We start from the raw sequence: 27,617 nt of genomic DNA on the forward strand, positions 1-27,617 counted from the left end.
ACAGATCCGACAGGCGCGCCCGGGCAATTCAGCCGGTACTCCGGGTAGAGTGCAGCGCTGGGTCACAGCAATGACGGATCCACACTCCGTAGAGGATCGCTGCACACACCGGACCACAGGGATCTTCAGCGCTTGGAGCGGTAAGCTGTAGGAGCGCCGATCTGGGGCGAGGAAGTGTGTCCGGGGAACGAACAGCCCGCACCCCTCCTCAGCCGCCGAGGTACTCCGCACACCCGGTCTGTAAGCTGCTCAAGATGGCGGAGCCTCACTCTTCTCTCCCCTCAACCTCCGGGGTCCACGGGTCTCCCGCTAGGGTGAGGTGCACCACCCGACGTTTCTTTCTTCTGGGGACAGTCACAGTGCTATAAACCGTCCAAGGAGCTGTTATTGACTCCGTGGGGCTAGGGGAATCGGTGTATATACCAAGGCAGGCAGGAGCTCCGGAGACATGCGACCGTTCCCTCTTGCAGCTAGGCCACGCCCATTGTACCAGATTTCATTCGATACATTGATTCTAATGATCTTAATTTGAAATTTACCCATGTTGGTTGTCACCATATTTCATTTTTAGATTTAAAACTATCTGGTGTACATGATCAAAAAATGTCTACACAGACTTACTCTAAACCCATGAGTGGAAGCACAATTCTTCAGGCTAAAAGCAGTCATCCTAAACATACAATTAGATCTATACCTGTGGGTGAGTTCACCAGGAAAAAAAAAGGAACTGTAGTGATACCCAGAACTTACATGACGAACTTAACCCCTTCAAGACCTTGCCCTTTTCCGTTTTTGCGTTCTCGTTTTTCGCTCCCCTCCTTCCCAGAGCCATAACTTTTTTATTTTTCCGTCAATATGGCCATGTGAGGGCTTGTTTTTTGCGGGACAAGTTGCACTTTTGAATGACATCATTGGTTTTAGCATGTCGTGTACTAGAAAATGGGAAAAAAGTGCGGTGTAATTGCAAAAAAAAAGTGCAATCCCACACTTTTTTTTGTTTGGCTTTTTTGCTAGGTTCACTAAATGCTAAAACTGACCTGCCATTATGATTCTCCAGGTCATTATGAGATCATATACATCAAACATGTCTAGGTTAGGTTTTATCTAAGTGGTAAAAAATATTTCTAAAAATTGCTAAAAAAAAAAAAAAATTGCGCCATTTTCCGATACCAGTAGCATCTCCATTTTTCATTATCTGGGGTCGGGTGAGGGCTTATTTTTTGCGCTCTGAGCTGACACTTTTAATTATACCATTTTAGTGCATATACAATCTTTTGATCGCCCGTTACTGCATTTTATTGCAATGTCGCGGCGATTAAAAAAACGTAATTCTGGCGTTTCTAATTTTTTTTTCTCGCTACACCGTTTAGCGATCAGGTTAATGCTTTTATTTTGTTGATAGATCGGGCGATTCTAAAGGCGGTGATACCAAATATGTGTAGGTTTGATTTTTTTAATTGTTTTATTTTGAATGGGGCGAAAGGGGGGTGATTTTAATATTTTTTTCATATTTTGTTAAACTTTTTTTTTTTTTTTAAACTTTTGCCATGCTTCAATAGCCTCCATAGGAAGCTAGCAGCTGGCATAGCCTGATCAGCTCTGCTACATAGCAGCAATCATCGGATCGCTCCTATGTAGCTGAATTAAAGGCTTGCTATGAGCGCCGACCACAGGGTGGCGCTCACAGCAAGCTGGCATCAAGGAGACCTCTGGTTGCTATGCAGAAGCATCGCTGACCCCTGATCATGTGACGGGGTCGGCGATGCGCTCATTTCCGTCCCAATGGCCGGAAGCACAGGTTAAATGCCGCTGTCAGCATTTGACAGCGGCATTTAACTTGTTAATAGCAGCGGGTGAATCGCGATTTCACCCGCCGCTATTGCGGGCACATGTCAGCTGTTCAAGACAGCTGACATGTCCTGGCTTTGATGCGGGCTCACCGCCAGAGCCCACATCAAAGCAAGGGATCCGACCTCTGCAGTAATAGTATGGCGGAGGTCGGTAAGGGGTTAAACATTGCTGCAAATTTTTTTTAAAAAAGAGACTATCCCGATTGGATGCTAAATAGGGCTCTAAATAAAATTTCATCGAAGCATCATCAGGATTTGATTTCCCCTCGTAACACAAATTCTTCATCAAGGGACTCTACTGTTCGCAAACCATTTTTATGCTTACAGTACAGTCCTTAATTTTATCATATAAAAAGAATTATTAACACAATTTTACCTATATTACACGAAGACACTCGCATCCATATTGCAGGATAGTTGCAATATAGTCGCAGGGAAAGCACCCACTTTAGGGAATATTTTATCCCCAAGTTTGTTTGTATCTCATGTTCCACAGGAAACATGGTTAATATAAATGTAGAACAACGAATTGTAAGACGTGCAAACAAATTACCAACACTAATTTTTTTTACAATCATGTCTCAAATATTCTACATTAGAAATTTTATTAATTGTAATACCAAACAAGTTGAATATAAAATTGATTGCATTATTTGCAAATTGCCATATGTGGGATGCACATCTAGGAAATTATTGCTGAACATTTAAATGACATTTCCAAGGGTATTAATATCAATTTTAACAGCAACATATCCTCTGTGGCCAAACACTTCATTCAGTAACATGCATGTGACATTTTTTTCTTGTGATTGTGTGGATTGGAAAAAGTAAGAAACCTATGAGGGGTGGAGATGTCAGATGCCGGTTTGTTGACTCGTGAAGTGTACTAGATATATTATCTTGATACCAGGTTTCCAAAAGGATTGAACAGACGCAATGAAATCATGTTTCATTATTAATGTATTTATTTTTATTCACTTTCTGTTTTTTATTTATTGATTTTTTTTTCTGCATTTCGTTTTTAAATTTGTTTTTGTTCTATTCAGGTGTTTGCTTTTCTGTGATTTTTTTCTTTTCAGGACCTTATGTTTGTCATGTGACACAACGTTTTTTATTTGATTGGATCAGTTCCTATATATAACCATGCACATGTCCTGATCCTAGCAGCTTTGATAAAGATCGATGGTGCGATCGAAACGTGTCCCTGGTTGTCCATTTGTGCAGCATTGGTGTGGTCTTGGAGCATGTTCATTGCTATATTTTAATTACACGAATAAAATTTGAAGAGGTTTTATCCAAGGAGCTTGAACACAGTCCTTGTTTTTTCTGGAGCACATCGTCCCATCGGGACGAAGTTCCTTTGCACCTGGAAGTTCGGTGAGCTGGCTTTTCTTTCTTTTTTTTCTCTCTATAAGGCTGGTTTCATACGTCAGTGGCTCCGGTACGTGAGGTGACAGTTTCCTCACGTACCGGAGACACTGACTCACGTAGACACATTAAAATCAATGTGGCTCTGCACATGTCAGCGTGTTTTCACGGACAGTGTGTCCGTTTGAAAAACACGGAGACATGTCAGTGTTCGTGGGAGCGCACGGATCACACGGACCCATTAAAGTCAATGGGTCCGTGTAAAACACGTACCGCACACGGATGCTGTCCGTGTGCAGTCCGTGTGCCGTACAGGAGACAGCGGTACAGTAAGCGCTGTCCCCCCAGCTTGTGGTGCTGAAGCACCATTCATTTCTTCTCTCCAGCAGCGTTCGCTGGAGAAAAGGAATGAAAAATCATTTTTTTTTGTTAAAATAAAGTTTCCGGTAATCTCCCCCCTCCCTCCCCCTGTGCGCCCGCCGGCATTAAAATACTTACCCAGCTCCCTCGATGCTTCCATCCTCTCAGCTCTTCCTGTATGAGCGGTCACGTGGTGCCGCACATTACAGTGATGAATATGCGGCTCCACCTCCCATAGGGGTGGAGCCGCATATTCATCACTGTAATAAGTGGCACCACATGACCGCTCATACAGGAAGAGCTGCGACGCTAAGAGGAAGCATGGGGGGAGCTGGGTAAGTATTTTAATGCCAGCGGGCGGGCGCACAGGGGGAGGGAGGGGTTGAGATTACCTGGAACTTTATTTTAACAACAAAAAAAAAAAAAGATTTTTCATTCCTTCTCTCCAGCGAACGCTGCTGGGAAGAAAATAAGTATTTCATACACTGTCGAATTTGCAAGTTTTCCCACCTACAAAGAATGGAGAGGTCCTTAATTTTTATCGTATGTACACTTCACATGAGAGAGATGGAATCTGAGAAAAAAAATCCAGAAAATGACATTGTATGATTTTTACATAATTAATTTGCTTTTTATTGCTTGGAATAAGTATTTGTTACAATAGAAAAACAGAACTTAATATTTGGTACAGAAACCTTTATTTGCAATTACAGACGTCAGACATTTCCCATAGTTATTGACCAAGTTTACACACACTGCAGCAGGGATTTTGGCCCACTCCTCCATACAGATCTCCAGATATTTCAGGTGTGTTGCTGGGCAAAATTAAGTTTCAGATCCGTCCAAAGATTTTCTGGAGACTGGCTAGGCCACTCCAGGACTTTGAAATGCTTCTTACGGAGCCACTTTTCAGTTGCCCAGGCTGTGTTTCAGGTCAATGTTGCGCTGGAAAACCTATCCTAGTAGTAGGCAACTGTCTTAAAAAGTTACAATTTTAGCTTAAAATATTTCCAACATACTAAGCATGAAAAAGGCTTCTGCACTGTGCAACTTCTCTGATGCTTATTAAAGAGCTGAATTCCATGTAAAACACTTCCCACACTAGGAACAGGTAAAAGGTTTCTCCCCTGTGTGAATTCTTCGGTGAGTAAGAAGAGATAATTTCTTCACAAAACATATTCCACATTCTGAACATGAAAAAGGCTTCTCCCCTGTATGGGTTCTTTGGTGCCTAAAAATATCTGATTTCCGATTAAAACATTTCCCACATTCTGAACAGGAAAAAGGCTTCTCTCCAGTGTGTGTTTTCTGGTGTGTAACCAAAGCTGATTTCAGTTTAAAACACTTCCCACATTCTGAACATGAAAAAGGCTTCTCACCTGTGTGGGTTCTCTGGTGCCTAACAAAATCTGATTTCTGGCTAAAACATTTCTCACATTCAGAACATGAAAAAGGCTTCTCCCCTGTATGGGTTCTTTGGTGCCTAACAATATTTGATTTCCGATGAAAACATTTCCCACATTCTAAACAGGAAAAAGGCTTCTCCCCTGTGTGGGTTTTCTGGTGTGTAACCAAAGTGGATTTCAGTTTAAAACACTTCCCACATTCTGAACATGAAAAAGGCTTCTCACCTGTGTGGGTTTTCTGGTGTGTAACCAAAGTGGATTTCAGTTTAAAACACTTCCCACATTCTGAACATGAAAAAGGCTTCTCACTTGTGTGGGTTATCTGGTGCCTAAGAAAATCTGATTTCTGATTAAAACATTTCCCACATTCTGAACAGGAAAAAGGCTTCTCCCCTGTGTGGGTTTTCTGGTGTCTAACAAAATCTGATTTCTGGTTAAAACATTTCTCACATTCAGAACATGAAAAATGCTTCTCCCCTGTATGGGTTCTTTGGTGCCTAACAATATCTGATTTCCGATTAAAACATTTCCCACATTCTGAACATGAAAAAGGCTTCTCCCCTGTATGGGTTCTTTGGTGCCAAACAATATCCGATTTCTGGTTAAAACATTTCCCACATTCTGAACATGAAAAAGGCTTCTCCCCTGTGTGAATTCTCTGGTGCTTAACAAAATTTGATTTGTGTGTAAAATATTTCCCACATTCTGAACATGTAAATGGCTTCTCCCCTGTGTGAATTCTCTGGTGACTAACAAGATGCACTTTCTGGATAAAACATTTTCCGCATTCTAAACAGGAAAAAGGCTTCTCCCCAGTGTGGGTTCTCTGGTGCTTAACAAAATTTGATTTGTGTGTAAAATATTTCCCACATTCTGAACATGAAAATGGCTTCTCCCCTGTGTGAATTCTCTGGTGACTAACAAGATGCACTTTCTGGATAAAACATTTTCCGCATTCTAAACAGGAAAAAGGCTTCTCCCCTCTGTGACTTCTCTGGTGACTAACAAGATTTCTTTTCTGGTTAAAAGATTTCCCACACTTGGAACAAGAAAATCTATTCTCCGCTGTGTGAATTTTTTGATGCTTAAGAAAAGATTTTTCAAGGGGAAAACTATTTCTATATTCTAAAAGTAAAATTGGCTTCTTTACTTCAGGAACAATTTGTTTTTTAATGCTTTGTTTGTGACTTTGATTTTCCTTTGTAGTCGGTAATGGATCAGAAGACCGGACCTGTTTCAAAAGATCATATGATAGATCTTTGCTGTGAAGGGATGATGGTATATCCGAAGTAATGGCATTCACTACAATTGTATCCTGTGCTATCTCAAGATTATCTGATTTAAAAACTGAAGATGTCAGCCGTCCCTCTGATCTGGTGCAGTTATCTGTTAAAAATAAAACCAGTTATTTTTTCATAAAAAATCCTTGAATTTTACATATTTTAACATTTCTACTTAAACTGTCCATAACATGACAAGTTATGGAAAATACGTAATTATTCACCAAGACAATGATTGTTCACAGACTTATAGAAAACCTCATAGGATGAACCAGTGGAGCGTGGTGTTCAACTGTTTGTTCATTCTGCCTCCCAAATATGGAATAAAAAGCCACAACAATGTTATGTTGGCGAAAATTATACCAATAAACCTTCTAATCATCTCACAAAAACCAAATCCCCACACAGGTCCAACATCTGTCAGTCGAAAAACAGAGGTTTCCACATTATAAGTGGCTCAAAGGCTCTTGAAAAGCAACATGGCTTCGATAAACCAAAACAGGAATATCTGCTATTCCAAAGTCAAACCTCCCCCTCACTTCTGAGCTTTGCTATATGCCCTAATCACATTTAGCCTCCATGTATTAGACATTATTATAGTAAGAGCCCACATGATTTATGGTGTGTGTCTCCTGGAGCACAATCTGGGCACTATGTGTTGGGCAATAAAATGTAGTATTTGTAATTTTCACTCTCCAACATCCACTGTGTGCCAATTTCTGGAGAATGGCTATGGGGTCAACATAGTCACTACTCAATACATTAATCCCGAGGGTTATAATTTCCAAAATGAAGTCAATTTATGGGGATATACACTGCTCTGCTTTTCTGCCATTTTCCCATATTAGGGCTTCTGAAAAGGTGTGTTCCGCCTCCTCTGAGATCTGCTCCTGTGACATCCGCTTCAGTCACCAGGCGCGACTTTATTCATTCTACAGACAGCGCTGGTAATTGGAAGAGACATCGAAACAAGAAGCTCTGGGCGGCACAGGCTCTGTCCAGCTACCAAGATTAGGGTGATGGGATTTGTAGTACCATCCACTCTGGCAGTATGGGTGTGTAGGTTGTCCAGCTCTTTGCTCCAGCGAATTGGAAAGCACCACACCCTACTAAAGTTCGAAGCATATTTCCGGAAGCTGACAGATACAGCCTTGTTCTCCTCTGGTCAATTCCTCTGTGCTCAGCTCCCAGCTTGTATATTTGTTTCCTGTTGTGGCCCCGGCCCATATACTGACTACTCTTGCATCCTCGAATTTTGTATTTTCTCTGCTCTCCTGATACTGACCCGGTTACCTGACTATTCTTGCCACGTCTCGAATCACAGAATGTAAGGTAACACCATGGGCAAAGCCTATGGGTCTCTGTGTAAGTCCAGATTCATGTAGAAGGGTTAAAATATGATGAACAAGGCAATCCCTGGGATCTGTAAAATGGAGTAGATAGGGCCAAGCCTGTTCATGGTAGCCATCTTTTGAGTTGCCAGGTGACCACAAACAGTGCCCCCAATATATTGGGTTTGCAAACTATTCCAGCAAAATCTGCATTCAAATAGCTAAATGGTGCTCCTTCCCTTCTTAACATTGCCATGTGCCTAAACAGCAGTGTACAACTGTATATAGGGTATTGTCGGATTCAAGAGAAGATGATAAATAATATGTAAGGTTCAAAGTTATCACCACAAAGTGACATGTCTGATTTGAAAAATGGGGCCTGATTAGGAACACAAAACTGGCTGCGGGAAGAGGTTAAATCAGAGCATTTTTTGCACTAATTACTGTAGTCAAAAACTGTGACTAAAGACAATAACACGTCTACTGAAATGATGAAACTCAACAGTCTTCATCAGTAAAAAATTAGTAACTAGTGGTGAAAGCTCTCTGGGGTAATTAGAATATGGGGCTCAGAGGCTCTTTCAATCTAAACGATTGGCCCTTACAATGTCAGACATCAGATGAGTTTCAAGAAGAAATATTAAACATTCAAAGAAATTGTTTTTATAATAGTGCAGAGTTGAGGTGTCAACGTTTTGGATGGAGGAGAATGTTGAGGACTAGAGTCAAAATGGTGATCACACGATTGTGATATGACCAGACTACACCCCAAATAAAGCAGCCATGGCCAGTGACTGAGAAGAATCTGTGTAATTAGAGGTCACTACTCACCTGGGTAGTCATATGTAGGAATCTCCTCTTTACACCGCTCATCACCCCTCACATATGTCTCTGTAGTATTAATATGGGTCAGATCTTCACACTGAAACAAATATTGTAAAATTTTCAGAAAAAAATGGAAAAGTCACATCTATGATCAGCTCTAATCGTGCCATCAGAGCCGCCATCAGGGCATTATTGCAATAACTGGCATATGGGGCCCGGAGAGCCTCGCCTCTGCTCAGCGGGCCCCGGAGGCAGCATTCTGACGGTTCAACTGATCATACACGGGCACAGTCAGTTAAAATCTGTTGCCTTGCAGGAAATTCCTCCCATACGGCAACAATTATCAGCCGCCAGCCAATCACAGCTGATACATTGCCAGCTTATTAAAGGGAATCCGTCACCCCATTTTTGGTCTGTAATGCTGTAGATAAGCCCCCGATGTAACCTGAAAGATAAGAAAAACAAGTTAGACTATACTCACCCAGGGGCGGGGCGGTGCGGTCCAATGGGCGTCGCAGATTGGCGCCGCCCATCTTCATGTGATGACATCCTCTTCTTTGCTTCCTGTCATGGCTCCTGCGCAGGCGCCATTCTCTGCCCTGTCGAGGGCAGAGCAAAGTACTGCAGTGCGCAGGCGCCGGGAAAGGTCAGAGAGGCCCGGATCCTGTGCACTGCAGTACTTTGCTGTGCCCTCAACAGGGCAGATAAAGTACGCCTGCGCAGGAGCCGCGACAGGAAACAAAGAAGAGGAAGTCATCGCATGAAGATAGGAGGCGCCGGACCCAGACCGCAATGCCCATTGGACCAGATCGCACCAGGACCGCCCCTGGGTGAGTATAATCTAAATTGTTTTTCTTATCTTTCAGGTTACATAGGGGGCTTATCTACAGCATTACAGAATGCTGTAGATAAGCCCCTGATGGCGGTGGCTGCAGTTTATAGGCCAAAAATGGGGTAACAGATTCCCTTTAAATCACTGTGATACGACGGTATGCGCCTCAGATGTATTGAGCGGAGGACACCACTGGACCTTAGCCATGTAAGGAGAAACTTTTTTTTTGTCAAGTATGGGGTTGCAATATCCTACTATGGGGGTGCATTATACTATGAAGTGCATTATGCCACTATGGGTGTGCATTATACCATGGTGCTGCAGTATACTACTATGGAATGCATTATACCACTATGGGGGTGCATTATTCTACTATATATGACTATGGGGTGCATTACACTACTATGGAGATGCATTATACTGTTATATATGAATAAGGGGTGCATTATACCACTATGGGGTTGAATTATACTGCTATGGGGATGCAATATACTGTGTTCCACATTATTTTTATCAAATGAGATTTTTCTCGGATTTTCCTAAATGGTCGGAGCAAATGACAGTCAGTCTAATCAAAGTCATCACCCATTAGATTATACATCGAATTATATTGAAGAAACCTCCCAATGATAACAGTATAATCTCCAAAATAAATAAAAACTCAAAATGCACTGTTCCAAATTATTAGGCACAGTAGAATTTCTATACATTTGATACGTTTTAAAGAACTGAAAATGCTCATTTGTGGAATTTGCAGCATTAGGAGGTCACATTCACTGAACAAAACAGCTATTTAACTCCAAAACCTCCCAACAGGCCAAGTTACATGTTAACATAGGACCCCTTCTTTGATATCACCTTCACAATTCTTGCATCCATTGAACTTGTGAGTTTTTGGAGAGTTTCTGCTTGTATTTCTTTGCATGAAGTCAGAATAGCCTCCCAGAGCCGCTGTTTTGATGTGAACTGCCTCCCACCCTCATAGATCTTTTGCTTGATGATACTCCAAAGGTTCTCTGTACGATTGAGGTCAGGTGAAGATGGTGGCCACATTATGAGTTTATCTCTTTTTATGCCCACAGCAGCCAATGACTCAGAGGTATTCTTTGCAGCATGAGATGGTGCATTGTCATGCATGAAGATGATTTTGCCCCTGAAGGCATGTTTCTGCTTTTTAGACCATGGAAGAAAGTTGTCAGTCAGAAACTCTACATACTTTGCAGAGGTCATTTTTACACCTTCAGGAACCTTAAAGGGCCCTACCAGCTATTTCCCCATGATTCCGGCCCCAAATCATGACTCCTCCACATCCTTGCTGACGTCGCAGCATTGTTGGGACATTGTGAACACTGTGAAGGATTTGAAGGATCCTACACCTTGAGATTCGAGGGACTTCGCTGGTTTGTAACGGCTTTTTAGCAACTGGTCTCTTAATTGATGAACTTGCCTGTCAGAAACCTTCCTCATTCTGCCTTTATCAGCACAAACATGTCTGAGCTCAGATTCAGTCACAAATCTCTTAACAGTACGATGATCACGCTTAAGTTTTCGGGAAATATCTCATGTTTTCATCCCTTGACCAAGGCATTGCACTAGTTGATGCTTTTCAGCAGCAGAGAGATCCTTTTTCTTCCCCATGTTACTTAAAAACTGTGGCCTGCTTAATAATGTGGAACATCATTTATAAGTAGTTTTCCTTTAATTAGAATCACCTGGAAAACTAATCACGTGTTTAAGATTGATTTCAGTGATCCATTGAGCCCTGACACACAATAACATCCACGAGTGTTACGTGTTATGGAACCACTCAGCACCCAGAATATGTTGTGCAGTTATATGTATGTATAATAGGTTCCATGTGAGATGCATGGCCCTAATGCATCAGCCCACAGGCTGCGCCCCTGGGCAGAGGGGACACGATATTCCCCTTTTGTCCTCTCCCCACCTTTGTAATTCCCACAGTAAATATCGGCAGGCTCCGGCCACTTGCGGCTATTGTAATGTATGTCTGGCCTGCTGCTTTTCTATTGGCCTGCCCTCTGTATCTGTGAGATATATTCTGTGTCCTGTGAGTAAAGTTTTTGTCAGACTGGAAATACGTGGAGAAGCAGTGATCTTTTATATGCGCCCATGTAACCAACCAATTCCAGCCAGCGTTCTTCATTCAGACTCCAGCCAAAGCAGTAACCAACCAATTCCAGCCAGCGTTCTTCATTCAGACTCCAGCCAAAGCAGAGTGGACCTCCTGAAACACGGGGTGGTACTGAAAGAGGTACCCCAGCTTAGTAGACCCCGTTACAACGAGTTTATTTGAAAAACAAAAAAATTAAATCCTTATGAAACTTAAATCCAATTTGCATAATAATTTGGAACACCGTGTATACTGCTATGGGGATGCATTATACTGCTATGCAGATGCATTATACTGCCATGCAGATGCATTATACTGTTATGGAGATGAATTATACGGCTATGGTGATGCATTATACTGTTATGGAGATGAATTATACGGCTATGGAGATGCATTATACTGCTATGGAGATGCATTATACTGCTATGGAGATGCATTATACTGCTATGGACATGCATTATACTGCTATGGAGATGCATTATACTGCTATGGAGATGCATTATACTGCTATGGAGATGCATTATACTGCTATGGAGATGCATTATACTGCTATGGAGATGCATTATACTGCTATAAAGATGCATTATACTGCTATGGAGATGCATTATACTGCTATACTGTATATGACTATGAGGTGCATTATACTACCATGGGGCTGCATCATAATACTATACACGACTATGGGATGCATTATATAATTATTGATGACTATGGGGGCAATATGGAGAGACATGGGGCAAAAATCGAAGCTGAAATTTCTTACTAAATTTAATTCAATAACATAAGCACTTTTCTAATATACTTCAATTATAAAAATTCTACCATTCCCTTTCTACTCTAACTTCCTGTTTGCTTGGTTTTTGTTGTTTTGTTTTCTTACTTCCAATTACATCTTTTTGAGAATAGGGGGGCAGAGGCTGCTGTCACTGCCACAACTGCTTTCCCCACCTTTAATTGAAGCATCATCTGTTGCAGAGACAGACTAATCCCTGCCAGCTCATCTCTTCTCCTTAGAGCCAGCAAGGGAGCTAACGATCACTGTGCATTCAAAGAAATATCCAAGAAGTATCGTTTCTCCTTGTGGAGATTGACATGCTAAGCATGCCGAGATGAGGAGACTTAAAGCCGCAATGCTCCTCTGGGTAACATGCTAATTGTGCAAATTGTCTCTTCAGAGAGGAAGAGAGCTAGGACTCTAGTGCCACGTATTGGAAGGTAGCAATCCTACAAGTCAATATTGACCCTTTATCGAGCCTTGTCACATGACTTAGGATAATAGCCATACCAGAATCTCAATTTGCAGACACTGTGTTTTGGGGTACTGCCCCTCGTCAGTGCAAAGCGGAGATCTGGTTTGGCTGTGTGAGACACGTTTGACCGATACCCAAGAAGTATTGTTTCTCCTTGCGCAGATCGACATGCTAACCATGCCAAAATGAGGAGACTTAAAGCCGCAATGCTCCTCTGAGTAATATGCTAATTATGCAAATTGTCTCTTCAGACAACCTTGAGATTCTGGTTTGGCTATTATCCTAAGTCATGTGACAAGGCTCGTTAAAGGGTCAACATTGACTTGTAGGATTGCTACCTTCCAATAGGTGGAACTAGAGTTCTAGCTCTCTTCCTCTCTGAAGAGACAATTTGCATAATTAGCATGTTACCCAGAGGAGCATTGCGGCTTTAAGTCTCCTCATCTCGGCATGCTTAACATGTCGATCTCTGCAAGGAGAAACGATACTTCTTGGATAATGGTCTGACGCCTCTCACACAGCAAAACCAGATGTGCACTTTGCACTGACGAGGGGCAGTGCCCCGAAACACAGTGTCTGCAAATTGAGATTCTGGTATGGCTATTATCGTAAGGCTCGTTAAAGGGTCAACATTGACATGTAGGATTGCTACCTTCCAATAGGTGGCACTAGAGTTCTAGCGCTCTTCCTCTCATTCCAGATCCAGATTCCATTCCAGATCCAGGAAAACATACTCAGAAGGGAGGTAAGAACATTTCTAAAACAATCCACAGTGAGGAGATTGGAACAAAACAAAATCCTCTAAACTGCATGCTCGCAAACGCCAGAAGCCTGACAAACAAGATGGAAGAACTAGAAGCAGAAATATCTACAGGTAACTTTGACATAGTGGGAATAACCGAGACATGGTTAGATGAAAGCTATGACTGGGCAGTTAACTTACAGGGTTACAGTCTGTTTAGAAAGGATCGTAAAAATCGGAGAGGAGGAGGGGTTTGTCTCTATGTAAAGTCTTGTCTAAAGTCCACTTTAAGGGAGGATATTAGCGAAGGGAATGAGGATGTCGAGTCCATATGGGTTGAAATTCATGGAGGGAAAAATGGTAACAAAATTCTCATTGGGGTCTGTTACAAACCCCCAAATATAACAGAAAGCATGGAAAGTCTACTTCTAAAGCAGATAGATGAAGCTGCAACCCATAATGAGGTCCTCGTTATGGGGGACTTTAACTACCCGGATATTAACTGGGAAACAGAAACCTGTGAAACCCATAAAGGCAACAGGTTTCTGCTAATAACCAAGAAAAATTATCTTTCACAATTGGTGCAGAATCCAACCAGAGGAGCAGCACTTTTAGACCTAATACTATCTAATAGACCTGACAGAATAACAAATCTGCAGGTGGTTGGGCATTTAGGAAATAGCGACCACAATATTGTGCAGTTTCTCCTGTCTTTCACTAGGGGGACTTGTCAGGGAGTCACAAAAACATTGAACTTTAGGAAGGCAAAGTTTGAACAGCTTAGAGATGCCCTTAATCTGGTAGACTGGGACAATATCCTCAGAAATGAGAATACAGATGATAAATGGGAAATGTTTAAGAACATCCTAAATAGGCAGTGTAAGCGGTTTATACCTTGTGGGAATAAAAGGACTAGAAATAGGAAAAACCCAATGTGGCTAAACAAAGAAGTAAGACAGGCAATTAACAGTAAAAAGAAAGCATTTGCACTACTAAAGCAGGATGGCACCATTGAAGCTCTAAAAAACTATAGGGAGAAAAATACTTTATCTAAAAAACTAATTAAAGCTGCCAAAAAGGAAACAGAGAAGCACATTGCTAAGGAGAGTAAAACTAATCCCAAACTGTTCTTCAACTATATCAATAGTAAAAGAATAAAAACTGAAAATGTAGGCCCCTTAAAAAATAGTGAGGAAAGAATGGTTGTAGATGACGAGGAAAAATCTAACATATTAAACACCTTCTTCTCCACGGTATTCACGGTGGAAAATGAAATGCTAGGTGAAATCCCAAGAAACAATGAAAACCCTATATTAAGGGTCACCAATCTAACCCAAGAAGAGGTGCGAAACCGGCTAAATAAGATTAAAATAGATAAATCTCCGGGTCCAGATGGCATACACCCACGAGTACTAAGAGAACTAAGTAATGTAATAGATAAACCATTATTTCTTATTTTTAGTGACTCTATAGAGACAGGGTCTGTTCCGCAGGATTGGCGCATAGCAAATGTGGTGCCAATATTCAAAAAGGGCTCTAAAAGTGAACCTGGAAATTATAGGCCAGTAAGTCTAACCTCTATTGTTGGTAAAATATTTGAAGGGTTTCTGAGGGATGTTATTCTGGATTATCTCAATGAGAATAACTGTTTAACTCCATATCAGCATGGGTTTATGAGAAATCGCTCCTGTCAAACCAATCTAATCAGTTTTTATGAAGAGGTAAGCTATAGACTGGACCACGGTGAGTCATTGGACGTGGTATATCTCGATTTTTCCAAAGCGTTTGATACCGTGCCGCACAAGAGGTTGGTACACAAAATGAGAATGCTTGGTCTGGGGGAAAATGTGTGTAAATGGGTTAGTAACTGGCTTAGTGATAGAAAGCAGAGGGTGGTTATAAATGGTATAGTCTCTAACTGGGTCGCTGTGACCAGTGGGGTACCGCAGGGGTCAGTATTGGGACCTGTTCTCTTCAACATATTCATTAATGATCTGGTAGAAGGTTTACACAGTAAAATATCGATATTTGCAGATGATACAAAACTATGTAAAGCAGTTAATACAAGAGAAGATAGTATTCTGCTACAGATGGATCTGGATAAGTTGGAAACTTGGGCTGAAAGGTGGCAGATGAGGTTTAACAATGATAAATGTAAGGTTATACACATGGGAAGAGGGAATCAATATCACCATTACACACTGAACGGGAAACCACTGGGTAAATCTGACAGGGAGAAGGACTTGGGGATCCTAGTTAATGATAAACTTACCTGGAGCAGCCAGTGCCAGGCAGCAGCTGCCAAGGCAAACAGGATCATGGGGTGCATTAAAAGAGGTCTGGATACACATGATGAGAGCATTATACTGCCTCTGTACAAATCCCTAGTTAGACCGCACATGGAGTACTGTGTCCAGTTTTGGGCACCGGTGCTCAGGAAGGATATAATGGAACTAGAGAGAGTACAAAGGAGGGCAACAAAATTAATAAAGGGGATGGGAGAACTACAATACCCAGATAGATTAGCGAAATTAGGATTATTTAGTCTAGAAAAAAGACGACTGAGGGGCGATCTAATAACCATGTATAAGTATATAAGGGGACAATACAAATATCTCGCTGAGGATCTGTTTATACCAAGGAAGGTGACGGGCACAAGGGGGCATTCTTTGCGTCTGGAGGAGAGAAGGTTTTTCCACCAACATAGAAGAGGATTCTTTACTGTTAGGGCAGTGAGAATCTGGAATTGCTTGCCTGAGGAGGTGGTGATGGCGAACTCAGTCGAGGGGTTCAAGAGAGGCCTGGATGTCTTCCTGGAGCAGAACAATATTGTATCATACAATTATTAGGTTCTGTAGAAGGACGTAGATCTGGGTATTTATTATGATGGAATATAGGCTGAACTGGATGGACAAATGTCTTTTTTCGGCCTTACTAACTAACTATTCAAAGGAATATAGCACAGATAGTTCATACTGAGTATAGGTCAGAAATTACAACAGACACATTATCAGGTGAGCAGGACTAGCCGAGCCTCCAAAACAGACAATCACTAATGGCGCCCCATTTCAGAGAGGGTGCAAAGGCTGCGGCAGTAACCGCAGCTCCAACCCCCTGAAGATGGATGTAGAGGGTACATTAGGGAATTTTTCATTGAAGTATATTAGAAAACGAGATTAGATTATTACACTGAATAGATATACATTTAATATGAAATTCACCTTTGTTTTCGGACTGCAACTTTAAGTTGAGCATATTTGTATGGCTCTCCACAGCAGTGCCAGTTTCTCATGCGGCACTTTGGGAAAATTAAATTCCCTCCCCAGCTATATACTGTATATTATATAGAGCTCCATTGTATGTCTCCAGTGATCCCTGTATAAGGCCGGGGTCACACTAGACCGTAATACGGACGAGTGCAATGCGCTAAAAAAAAAAAAACCGCATTGCGCTCGTCCCAATGTTAATCTATGGTGCAACTCCCATCATCCGATTTATTCTCGGCCGTATTCCGGATCCGAGTGAAATCGCAGCATGCTGCGATTGTCAGCGCATCTCGGCTGAGAATCGCCAATGCAAGTCGATGGGTGCGAGAAAAAAATCGGATTACATACGGACCATGCGTGTGCATTGCGAGAAATACGGAAGACTTCTCCAGGTGACAGGAAATTGAATCATCCATTATCAGGAAGCTTTGGCATGCTAATTTCTGGCCCACGCTGGATTGCAAAGCAGGAAGCACGCCTCCACGGAGTGTACTGTGTAGCAGCATGGCCAGGCATATAAATGTGGAGATGCTGATTGCTCTGGTCCATGATAGACCAGAATCATGGGACCAACGCGACGCACATTATGCGGACCGTACACGTAAAGACGCAGCATGGAGGTCAATCTGTCGCCACATGTTCCCCGATTTTGATGAGCGACCTCAAGAGGTTCAGCAAGAAATTTGTAAGTACCATCCTTTAACAAAAAAATGGGGTTTTATATTGGGTTCCTGATAAAAATAAGCATGAACACATCATATGTGGTGTGTTTATGAGTGAAGTAAATGATCCAAGCTCTTGGTTGAGGATGCAAAAACATTACCAAGACACACAAATATGGATGAAATGTAGTAGCTATAGTCCTTTAATATTGGCCCAAAGGAATTTTAGGTCCCCCTAGGCTCCAGGGCCCGTGTGTGATTGCAAACCCTGTAACGGTTTGAGTTATGTGCTTGATATTTACAAAAAAAATTTGTGATCTTTGCAGTCAATGATGTCACTAGACGCTGGCGGAGTTGCCGGGACCAATACCGGCGTGAACGTCAAGTTTCTGGGCGGAGTGGTGCTGCAGCAACAAAAAAAAGAATATATCTTTATTAAGATCGGCTTAATTTTCTTGCACCGGTGATGGAGCTCAGACCGTAAGTACATGCATGTCTCAAAATATTTAACACATCTTATTAAGTGAATATGTATATAATTTAAAAAAAAAAAATTTATTTGTGAAATCCAGAACAGAGTCCAATCTAACAGAAAGGGAGACTGCATCTGACTCTGAGTTGGTGATTGACCCCGAGTTGGTGATTGACCCCGTTGGTGAAGGTGCCGAAATGGCTGGACCATCTGGCCAAGCAACAGGCAGCAACCAACCACCACCACCACAACCAGCAGCAGCGTCTTCTGCCACTCAGGAGGCAAATCCAGAGGTGGAGGAAGGACCCCAGAGCAGCAGTCCAACCTTGGCTCTGGATACATCACCACAGACTACTACAAGACCAAACCGTGGTCGGCGCAGAAGGGTGGCTTCTAACATTGGCACCAGGAGGCAAGTGGATACAGGGGTGTTGGACTATTTGTCCAGGGCTGCCCATGACGATGGGGAGGAAGCGTACTTCCGCAGTCTTGCCTGCTATTTACGGCCCATTCCACGCTCGCTCAGGCTGCGGACCAGAGGTTGTATCCAAATTGTTCTAGATGCGGCCACACCCCCAAACAACCCGACTCATGTTTTTAATTACCTCGAACGGTGGCAAATGTCAGCTACCAACCTTCTGGCGGTGCAAGACCTTCCACAGGACCAAACCCAAACAGTCGCAGCACCACCCCCGCCACGTATAGCTCCACAACAACAGCCTGCCCAAAGCACCCAACAACCCCAAAACAGGCCAATTTATGATTATCTTGCAACTGCCCAATATGACCACTTGAACAGACACATGTTTGGAGGCTGGTCCCAACATGTGTCTGCTCGACATGGCCATATTGGGGGGTCTGACCAAATGGGACAATCCAGTACCCAGGACTTGATGCCCTTCTACCCTCAACATCAAGTTTTACCTCAGACACAGGATAGAAACTTGCCACAACACCCTCCATATATATCAGCAATACCACAGGTTGACAGTCTGGTTGGTCAACCACCTAGGCCAAGTTCCGCACATGCTGGACACCCGCCATCACCATCACCACCCCCAACCTACCAGAACCTGTAAGTTTGTTTGGACATTTTTTTTGGCCTGTCATTTCGGCTTTTGTATGGGCTAAGTTATTTGTGACCTTGGCATGTTCATCTGTCTGGTTTCCTCTGGTTTATATGGCTCAAATTACATATGCTGAGAATATGTTTTTTGTAAATATATATATATGCTTTGAGCAGTAAAAATTGGTTAACAAATCTGAGTGTTATGTATTGGTCCAACTACATACATGATGTGACAACTTTACACACTTAGCTTGTTTCTCCTTCAGAAATTTACTACACAATTCAAACAGGAAAATGATGGTATTTATTAACTTACAATATAACTAAACTTTAAAGCAAAACAGCATTGTCTTGCCAAACAGTCGATCCCTCTGGTGACACAAAAAAATTCGTTAAAACATCACGAACTTTTAGGCCTGAGGGACGTGAAGGAAGAACACGTGTAGTTGACAAGACAGTATTTGCAGAATCAATTTCATCTGCAGCAGATGATGGGCAATCATGGTATCTTGTAAAGTTGTGAAGAACAACACATGCTTTTATCACGCCATTGACATTGCCTTCACTCAGTTGGATTGCAGACTGAAGTACCCGCCATTTTGCACTGAGAATGCCGAATGAACACTCTACCAGACGGCGGGCACGGGAAAGACGGAAAATTAAAAATTCTGCGCCGGTAGTCCAGGCCTCTCCGTGGATAGGGCCTCATGACGTTCCTTGATAATTGAAATGCCTCATCTGCTACCATCATGTAAGGCACCGAATCCAAATTAGCCCCTGGTATGTGACTTGGGGGTGGGAGATCCAATTCATTGTTGCGCAGCCGCCGACCCATAATAGAAGAACTGAAGACTCTAGAGGCTCAAGTTCTCCCATAGGCCCCAATATCTACAATTATAAACCTGTAGTTGCTGTCGACTAGGGCCAACAGCACTACAGAGAAAAACTGTTTATAATTATAGAATTGGGTTCCTGAACCTGGTGGCTTATGCACACGGATGTGCTTTCCGTCAAGAGCCCCAATACAGTGCGGAAACTGGCAGGTGTCCTGAAATCCTTGTGCAATACGTAACCAGTCTGCCATTTTGGGTTCAGGCATCACCTGTTGATGGAGTCTTCTCCAGATTTCTGTGCATGTATCCCGCACAATTCCAGAAATTGTAGATTTTCTCAGTAAAAACTCTAAATGCAGTGCCGCATATGATAGGCCAGTGGCAAGGAAGCTAAAAGAAAACAGAGTATTATTTAAAAATATAAAATGAACACAATACAGTGTTATATGGGCCAAAAAAAAAAATATCTAACTAAGATGGCATGATTAGTAAAACATTAAGGACATGCCATGGGTGAGGATTCTTCGTGCTTCTCTTTGTTCTTTTGAGGGGAGTCAGATACCTGCAATTCTCGCATCTCCGTCTGCCTTTCTTCTTTCACATACTGCCAAACTAAATGGTCTAGGAGTGGTTCATCAGTCAGGTTGAGATATTCTTCCTCTACCTCGTCGGCAGCCATAGAAGAAAATTCCTCAGACGAATTTTGTGTTGTCACGTTAGATTTTCCAACGGCATCCACTGTCCTCTTCTTTCTTCTTCTTGGCTTTGCCGCTAGCAGATGCTTACATAGACGATTCGTCCTTTTCCTTGTTGTTATCGGAAACTTTAGGGACTTCTTGCCCGGGATCCTCAGTCTGGGGGCTTAGTACAAGTAATTCTTCTCCATAGCTCCCCCTCTCTTTGACAGGAGCATTCTCATCGAAACTAGAATCAGATGAATTAAGACCATGCAGGCCGGACTCTTCGTCATCTGCGTTGGGCTCTGCGGGCATACTTCCCAGGGCTTCTCAGCCAAACTCCCTGTCTCACACAGCTGTTCTATTTCCTCTGTCCGATCAGAAACTTGTGAGCTGAAAGCCAGCACACTCTTCACCTCAGGGGACGACATCGGTGGTTCCTCCTTCTCATCGACTAGGACCTTGAAAATGAGCTTCGCAGGAACACTTGGCACTTTCTCCCCTTCTCCTGGACATCCGACATTGTGGTACTGTCTTGCTCTAGGTGGGGCTCTTCTCTTCCTGCCGTACCACTCCCTCCAGGGGCGAGGTTCCCTCCAGTTAGCAGGACCCTCAGAGGGGTGAGCGGATCTCTGCCACTGCTCTTCTCGGGTAGGGCAATTTCTGGTCATGTGTCCCACCCTTCTGCACGACCAGCACTCACGTCTGCGTCTGTCTGGAGGGCGCTTCAGTCTGGATCGTCAACCTTGGCGGGAGACATCTCATCTGCGGTTGCTCTTCACCCCAGGATACGGAGTTACACTCTGGGGCCACCACTGAAGCCTTCTTCATGCTACGCACCTCTCCGCTATCTCTTTCTGGCTGCTTCAGCACATTACCTCGGGGTATGTCGCTGGTTCCCAAAACGGCAGTCAGGGCTTTCCCCAGACACTCAATCTCTTCCCAGATTCTTTTTATCTTCAACCGGGAATCCTGGGTCCATGTCATATCCTCCTCATTCTGACTGGGTGCTCCGCAATTGTAGCATGTCGGCAGTCTTCTTCGCCGAGCGGCACTAGTCTTACTTTGGGGGGCGGTCTCTCTTGCTCGCACCGGAGGGCTGTACTCTGCAGCAGGGGTCTTATATTCAGCCACTTCCTCACGGACCCGCTTAACCGCCTTCTTCAAGTCTTCTACCCATTGAGGGGCTGTTACCTCCCTGCTCCATACCTTCCCCACTGGCACTACCACCCATTGCTCTTGCTAACGTGTGCGTGCCTCACTCCCGACCTGTTATGACCTGGTGGTCAGGACAATAATGGACCTGGTGGTTAAGAGCACACGGAATGACCTGATAGTTACTGATAATAAAGGACGAGCTCTGGGACGTGGGAACTCTGCTGACCGCAATCCCTAAACCTATCAACCACACTAGAAATAGCCGTGGATTGCTCCTAACGCTCCCTATGCAACTCGGCACAGCCTAAGAAACTAGCTTGCCCTGAAGATAGAAAAATAAAGCCTACCTTGCCTCAAAGAAATTCCCCAAAGGAAAAGGCAGCCCCCCACATATAATGACTGTGAGTAAAGATGAAAATACAAACACAGAGATGAAATAGATTAAGCAAAGTGAGGCCCGACTTACTGAACAGACCGAGGATAGGAAAGGTTACTTTGCGGTCAGCACAAAAACCTACAAAAAGACCACGCAGAGGGCGCAAAAAGACCCTCCGCACCGACTCACGGTGCGGAGGCGCTCCCTCTGCGTCCCAGAGCTTCCAGCAAGCAAGACAACAAATTAAATAGCAAGCTGGACAGAAAAAATAGCAAACCAAAGAAATACAAGCTGGAACTTATCTTCTGATGGGAAGACAGGTCACAAGAACGATCCAGGAGTGAACTAGACCAATACTGGAACATTGACAGGTGGCATGGAGCAAAGATCTAAGTGGAGTTAAATAGAGCAGCAGCTAACGAATTAAAGGGAACCTGTCACCTGAATTTGGCGGGACTGGTTTTGGGTCATATGGGCCGAGGTTTTGGGTGTTTGATTCACCCTTTCCTTACCCGCTGGCTGCATGCTGGCTGCAATATTGGATTGAAGTTCATTCTTTGTCCTCCATAGTACACGACTGCACAAGGCAAGATTGCCTTGCGCAGGCGTGTACTATGGAGGACAGAGAATTAACTTCAATCCAATATTGCAGCCAGCATGCAGCCAGCGGGTAAGGAAAGGGTGAATCAAACACCCGAAAACTCCGCCCATATGACCCAAAACCAGTCCCGCCAAATTCAGGTGACAGAGTTCCTTTAACCTCGTCACCTGTGGAAGGAAACTCAGAAACACCCACCAGAGGAAGTCCATGGACAGAACCAGCCGAAGTACCATTCGTGACCACAGGAGGGAGCCCGACAACAGAATTCACAACAGTACCCCCCCCCCCTTGAGGAGGGGTCACCGAACCCTCACCAGAGCCCCCAGGCCGACCAGGATGAGCCAAATGAAAGGCACGAACCAGATCGGCAGCATGAACATCAGAGGCAAAAACCCAGGAATTATCTTCCTGACCATAACCCTTCCACTTGACCAGGTACTGGAGTTTCCGTCTCGAAACACGAGAATCCAAAATCTTCTCCACCACATACTCCAACTCCCCCTCGACCAACACCGGGGCTGGAGGATCAACGGATGGAACCACAGGCGCCACATATCTCCGCAATAACGACCTATGGAACACATTATGGATGGCAAAAGAAGCAGGAAGGGCCAAACGAAATGATACAGGATTGATAACCTCAGAAATCTTATACGGACCAATGAAACGAGGCTTAAACTTAGGAGAGGAAACCTTCATAGGAACATAACGAGACTACAACCAAACCAAATCCCCAACACGAAGTCGGGGACCCACACAGCACCGGCGGTTAGCGAAACGTTGAGCCTTCTCCTGGGACAATGTCAAATTGTCCACCACATGAGTCCAAATCTGCTGCAACCTATCCACCACAGTATCTACACCAGGACAGTCTGAAGACTCAACCTGCCCTGAAGAGAAACGAGGATGGAAACCAGAATTGCAGAAAAACGGCGAAACCAAAGTAGCCGAGCTGGCCCGATTATTAAGGGCGAACTCAGCCAACGCCAAAAAGGACACCCAATCATCCTGATCAGCAGAAACAAAGCATCTCAGATATGTTTCCAAAGTTTGATTAGTTCGTTCGGTTTGGCCATTTGTCTGAGGATGGAAAGCCGAGGAAAAAGACAAATCAATGCCCATCCTAGCACAAAAGGATCGCCAAAACCTTGAAACAAACTGGGAACCTCTGTCAGAAACGATGTTCTCCGGGATACCATGTAAACGAACCACATGCTGGAAAAATAATGGCACCAAATCAGAGGAGGAAAGCAATTTAGACAAAAGGTACCAAATGGACAATCTTAGAAAAGCGATCACAAACCACCCAAATGACCGACTTCTTTTGAGAGACGGGGAGATCCGAAATAAAATCCATAGAAATATGCGTCCAGGGCCTCTTCGGGACCGGCAAGGGCAAAAGCAACCCACTGGCATGAGAACAGCAGGGCTTAGCCCGAGCACAAGTCCCACAGGACTGCACAAAAGAACGCACATCCCGCGACAAAGACGGCCACCAGAAGGATCTAGCCACCAAATCTCTGGTACCAAAGATTCCAGGATGCCCAGCCAACACTGAACAATGAATCTCAGAGATAACTCTACTAGTCCATCTATCATCAGGGACAAACAGTTTCTCCGCTGGGCAACGGTCAGGTCTATCAGCCTGGAATTTTTGCAGCACCTGCCGCAAATCAGGGGAGATGGCAGACAAAATTACCCCCTCTTTGAGAATACCCGCCGGCTCAGGAATACCCGGAGAGTCAGGCACAAAACTCCTTGACAGGGCATCAGCCTTCACATTCTTAGAGCCCGGAAGGTACGAAACCACAAAATCAAAACGGGAGAAAAATAACGACCATCGAGCCTGTCTCGGATTCAACCGTTTGTGTTATGTTTGCTAATGACAGGTGTTATGAAGGCAATCCAGAAACACAGTGTGCTTAGCGATCAGAGCGCACACAGTGATCTGACAAATACCCAAAAATACAAGAACGAGCTCTGAGACGTGGAAACTCTGTAGACTGCACACCTGATCCTATCCTAAACACAACTAAAAGCGGCTGTGGATTGCGCCTAACAACTACCTAGGCAACTCGGCACAGCCTAAGAAACTAGCTAGCCTGAAGATAGAAAAATAGGCCTGACTTGCCCCAGAGAAATTCCCCAAAGGAAAAGGCAGCCCCCCACATATAATGACTGTGAGTAAGATGAAAAGACAAAACGTAGGGATGAAATAGATTCAGCAAAGTGGGGCCCGATATTCTAGGACAGAGCGAGGACAGTAAAGCGAACTTTGCAGTCTACAAAAAACCCTAAAGCAAAACCACGCAAAGGGGGCAAAAAAAACCCACCGTGCCGAACTAACGGCACGGCGGTACACCCTTTGCGTCTCAGAGCTTCCAGCAAAACAAAAGACAAGCTGGACAGAAAAAAAGCAATAAAAAAGCAAAAAGCACTTAGCTATACAGAGCAGCAGGGCACAGGAACAATCAGGAGAAGCTCAGATCCAACACTGAAACATTGACAAGGAGCAAGGATAGCAGCATCAGGCGGAGTTAAGTAATGAAGCAGTTAACGAGCTCACCAGAACACCTGAGGGAGGAAGCTCAGAAGCTGCAGTACCACTTGTGACCACAGGAGTGAATTCAGCCACAGAATTCACAACACGTTTGGCAGACTCAAGATAAGTCAAATTCTTGTGATCTGTCAAGACCACCACGCGATGCTTGGCTCCTTCCAGCCAATGACGCCACTCCTCGAATGCCCACTTCATGGCCAACAATTCACGATTACCAACATCATAGTTACGCTCAGCAGGCGAAAACTTTCTAGAAAAGAAAGCACATGGCTTCATCACCGAGCCATCAGAACTTCTTTGCGACAAAACAGCCCCTGCTCCAATCTCAGAAGCATCAACCTCAACCTGAAACGGAAGCGAAACATCTGGCTGGCACAACACAGGGGCAGAAGAAAAACGACGCTTCAACTCCTGAAAAGCCTCTACAGCCGCAGAAGACCAATTGACCACATCAGCACCCTTCTTGGTCAAATCAGTCAACGGTTTAGCAACAGTAGAAAAATTAGCGATGAAGCGCCGATAAAAATTAGCAAAGCCCAGGAACTTTTGCAGGCTCTTCACAGATGTCGGCTGAGTCCAATCGTAAATGGCCTGGATTTTAACAGGGTCCATCTCGATAGAAGGGGAAAAAAATGAACCCCAAAAATGAAACCTTCTGAACTCCAAAGAGACACTTTGACCCCTTCACAAACAAGGAATTCGCACGAAGGACCTGGAACACCATTCTGACCTGCTTCACATGAGACTCCCAATCATCCGAAAAGACCAAAACATCATCCAAATACACAATCAGGAATTTATCCAGGTACTCTCGGAAGATGTCATGCATAAAGGACTGAAATACTGATGGAGCATTGGAAAGCCCGAATGGCATAACCAGGTACTCAAAATGGCCCTCGGGCGTATTAAATGCTGTTTTCCATTCTTCGCCTTGTTTAATACGCACAAGATTATACGCCCCTCGAAGATCTATCTTGGTGAACCAACTAGCACCTTTAATACGAGCAAACAAATCAGACAGCAACGGCAAAGGATACTGAAATTTGACTGTAATATTATTAAGAAGGCGGTAATCAATACAAGGTCTCAAAGAACCATCCTTCTTGGCCACAAAAAAGAACCCTGCTCCTAACGGTGATGACGACGGGCGAATATGGCCTTTCTCCAAGGATTCCTTTATATAACTCAGCATAGCGGCGTGTTCTGGCACAGATAAATTGAACAATCGGCCCTTAGGAAACTTACTACCAGGAATCAAATTAATTGCACAATTGCAATCCCTATGAGGAGGTAGGGCACTGGCTTTGGGCTCATCAAATACATCCCGATAATCCGACAAAAACTCTGGAACTTCAGAAGGAGTGGAAGACGAAATAGACAAAAATGGAACATCACCATGTACCCCCTGGCAACCCCAGCTGGACACAGACATAGATTTCCAGTCCAATACTGGATTATGAACCTGTAGCCATGGCAACCCCAAAACGACCACATCATGCAGATTATGCAACACCAGAAAGCGGATATCCTGCTGATGTGCAGGAGCCATGCACATGGTCAATTGGGTCCAATACTGAGGCTTATTCTTGGCCAAAGGCGTAGCATCAATTCTTCTCAATGGAATAGGATACTGCAAGGGCTCCAAGAAAAAAACCACAGCGCCTAGCATACTCCAAGTCCATCAAATTCAGGGCAGCGCCTGAATCCACAAATGCCATAACAGAATAGGATGACAAAGAGCAAATCAGAGTAACAGACAATAGAAATTTAGACTGTACCGTACCAATGGTGGCAGACCTAGCGAACCGCTTAGTGCGCTTATGACAATCGGAGATAGCATGAGTGGAATCACCACAGTAAAAACATAGCCCATTCCGACGTCTGTGTTCTTGCCGTTCAGCTCTGGTCAAAGTCCTATCACATTGCATAGGCTCAGGCCCATGCTCAGATAGTACCGCCAAATGGTGCACAGCTTTACGCTCACGCAAGCATCGATCGATCTGAATGGCCAAGGACATAGACTCATTCAGACCAGCAGGCATGGGAAACCCCACCATGACATCCTTAAGGGCTTCAGAGAGACCCTTTCTGAAGGTTGCTGCCAGGGCACATTCATTCCACTGAGTGAGCACAGACCACTTTCTAAACTTCTGACAATATATCTCCGCTTCATCCTGACCCTGACACAGAGCCAGCAAGATTTTCTCTGCCTGATCCACTGAATTAGGGTCGTCATAAAGCAATCCAAGTGCCAGGAAAAACGCATCAACATCACGCAATGCCGGATCTCCTGGCGCAAGGGAAAATGCCCAGTCTTGAGGGTCACCACGTAACAAAGAAATAATGATCTTTACTTGTTGAACAGGGTCACCTGAGGAGCGAGGTTTCAAGGCAAGGAACAATTTACAATTATTTTTGAAATTCAAGAACTTAGATCTATCACCAAAAAACAAATCAGGAATAGGAATCCTAGGCTCTGACATCGGATTCTGAACCACAAAATCTTGAATGTTTTGTATCCTTGTAGTGAGATTATCCATCCAAGAGGACAGACCTTGAATGTCCATG

The 27,617-nt window shown here is 43.8% G+C and overlaps 1 protein-coding gene across 2 annotated transcripts in view; it reads right to left on the minus strand.

Moving 5' to 3' along the window:
- Window positions 1-4,192: 4,192 nt before the first annotated feature.
- Window positions 4,193-27,617, minus strand: part of LOC138663612 (zinc finger protein 84-like) — a 59,370-nt gene continuing 35,945 nt past the window's right edge. For both annotated transcript variants that reach the window (XM_069749881.1, XM_069749882.1), the window contains 2 exons: window positions 8,427-8,517; window positions 4,193-6,370 (listed from right to left, as the gene is read on the minus strand). In XM_069749881.1, coding sequence (XP_069605982.1) covers window positions 4,680-6,370; window positions 8,427-8,517 — 1,782 coding nt within the window. In that variant the 3' untranslated portion in view covers window positions 4,193-4,679. The remainder of the gene's footprint in view (window positions 6,371-8,426; window positions 8,518-27,617) is intronic.

Source organism: Ranitomeya imitator, chromosome 2 (assembly GCF_032444005.1).
Source record: "Ranitomeya imitator isolate aRanImi1 chromosome 2, aRanImi1.pri, whole genome shotgun sequence".
NCBI lineage: Eukaryota > Metazoa > Chordata > Amphibia > Anura > Dendrobatidae > Ranitomeya > Ranitomeya imitator.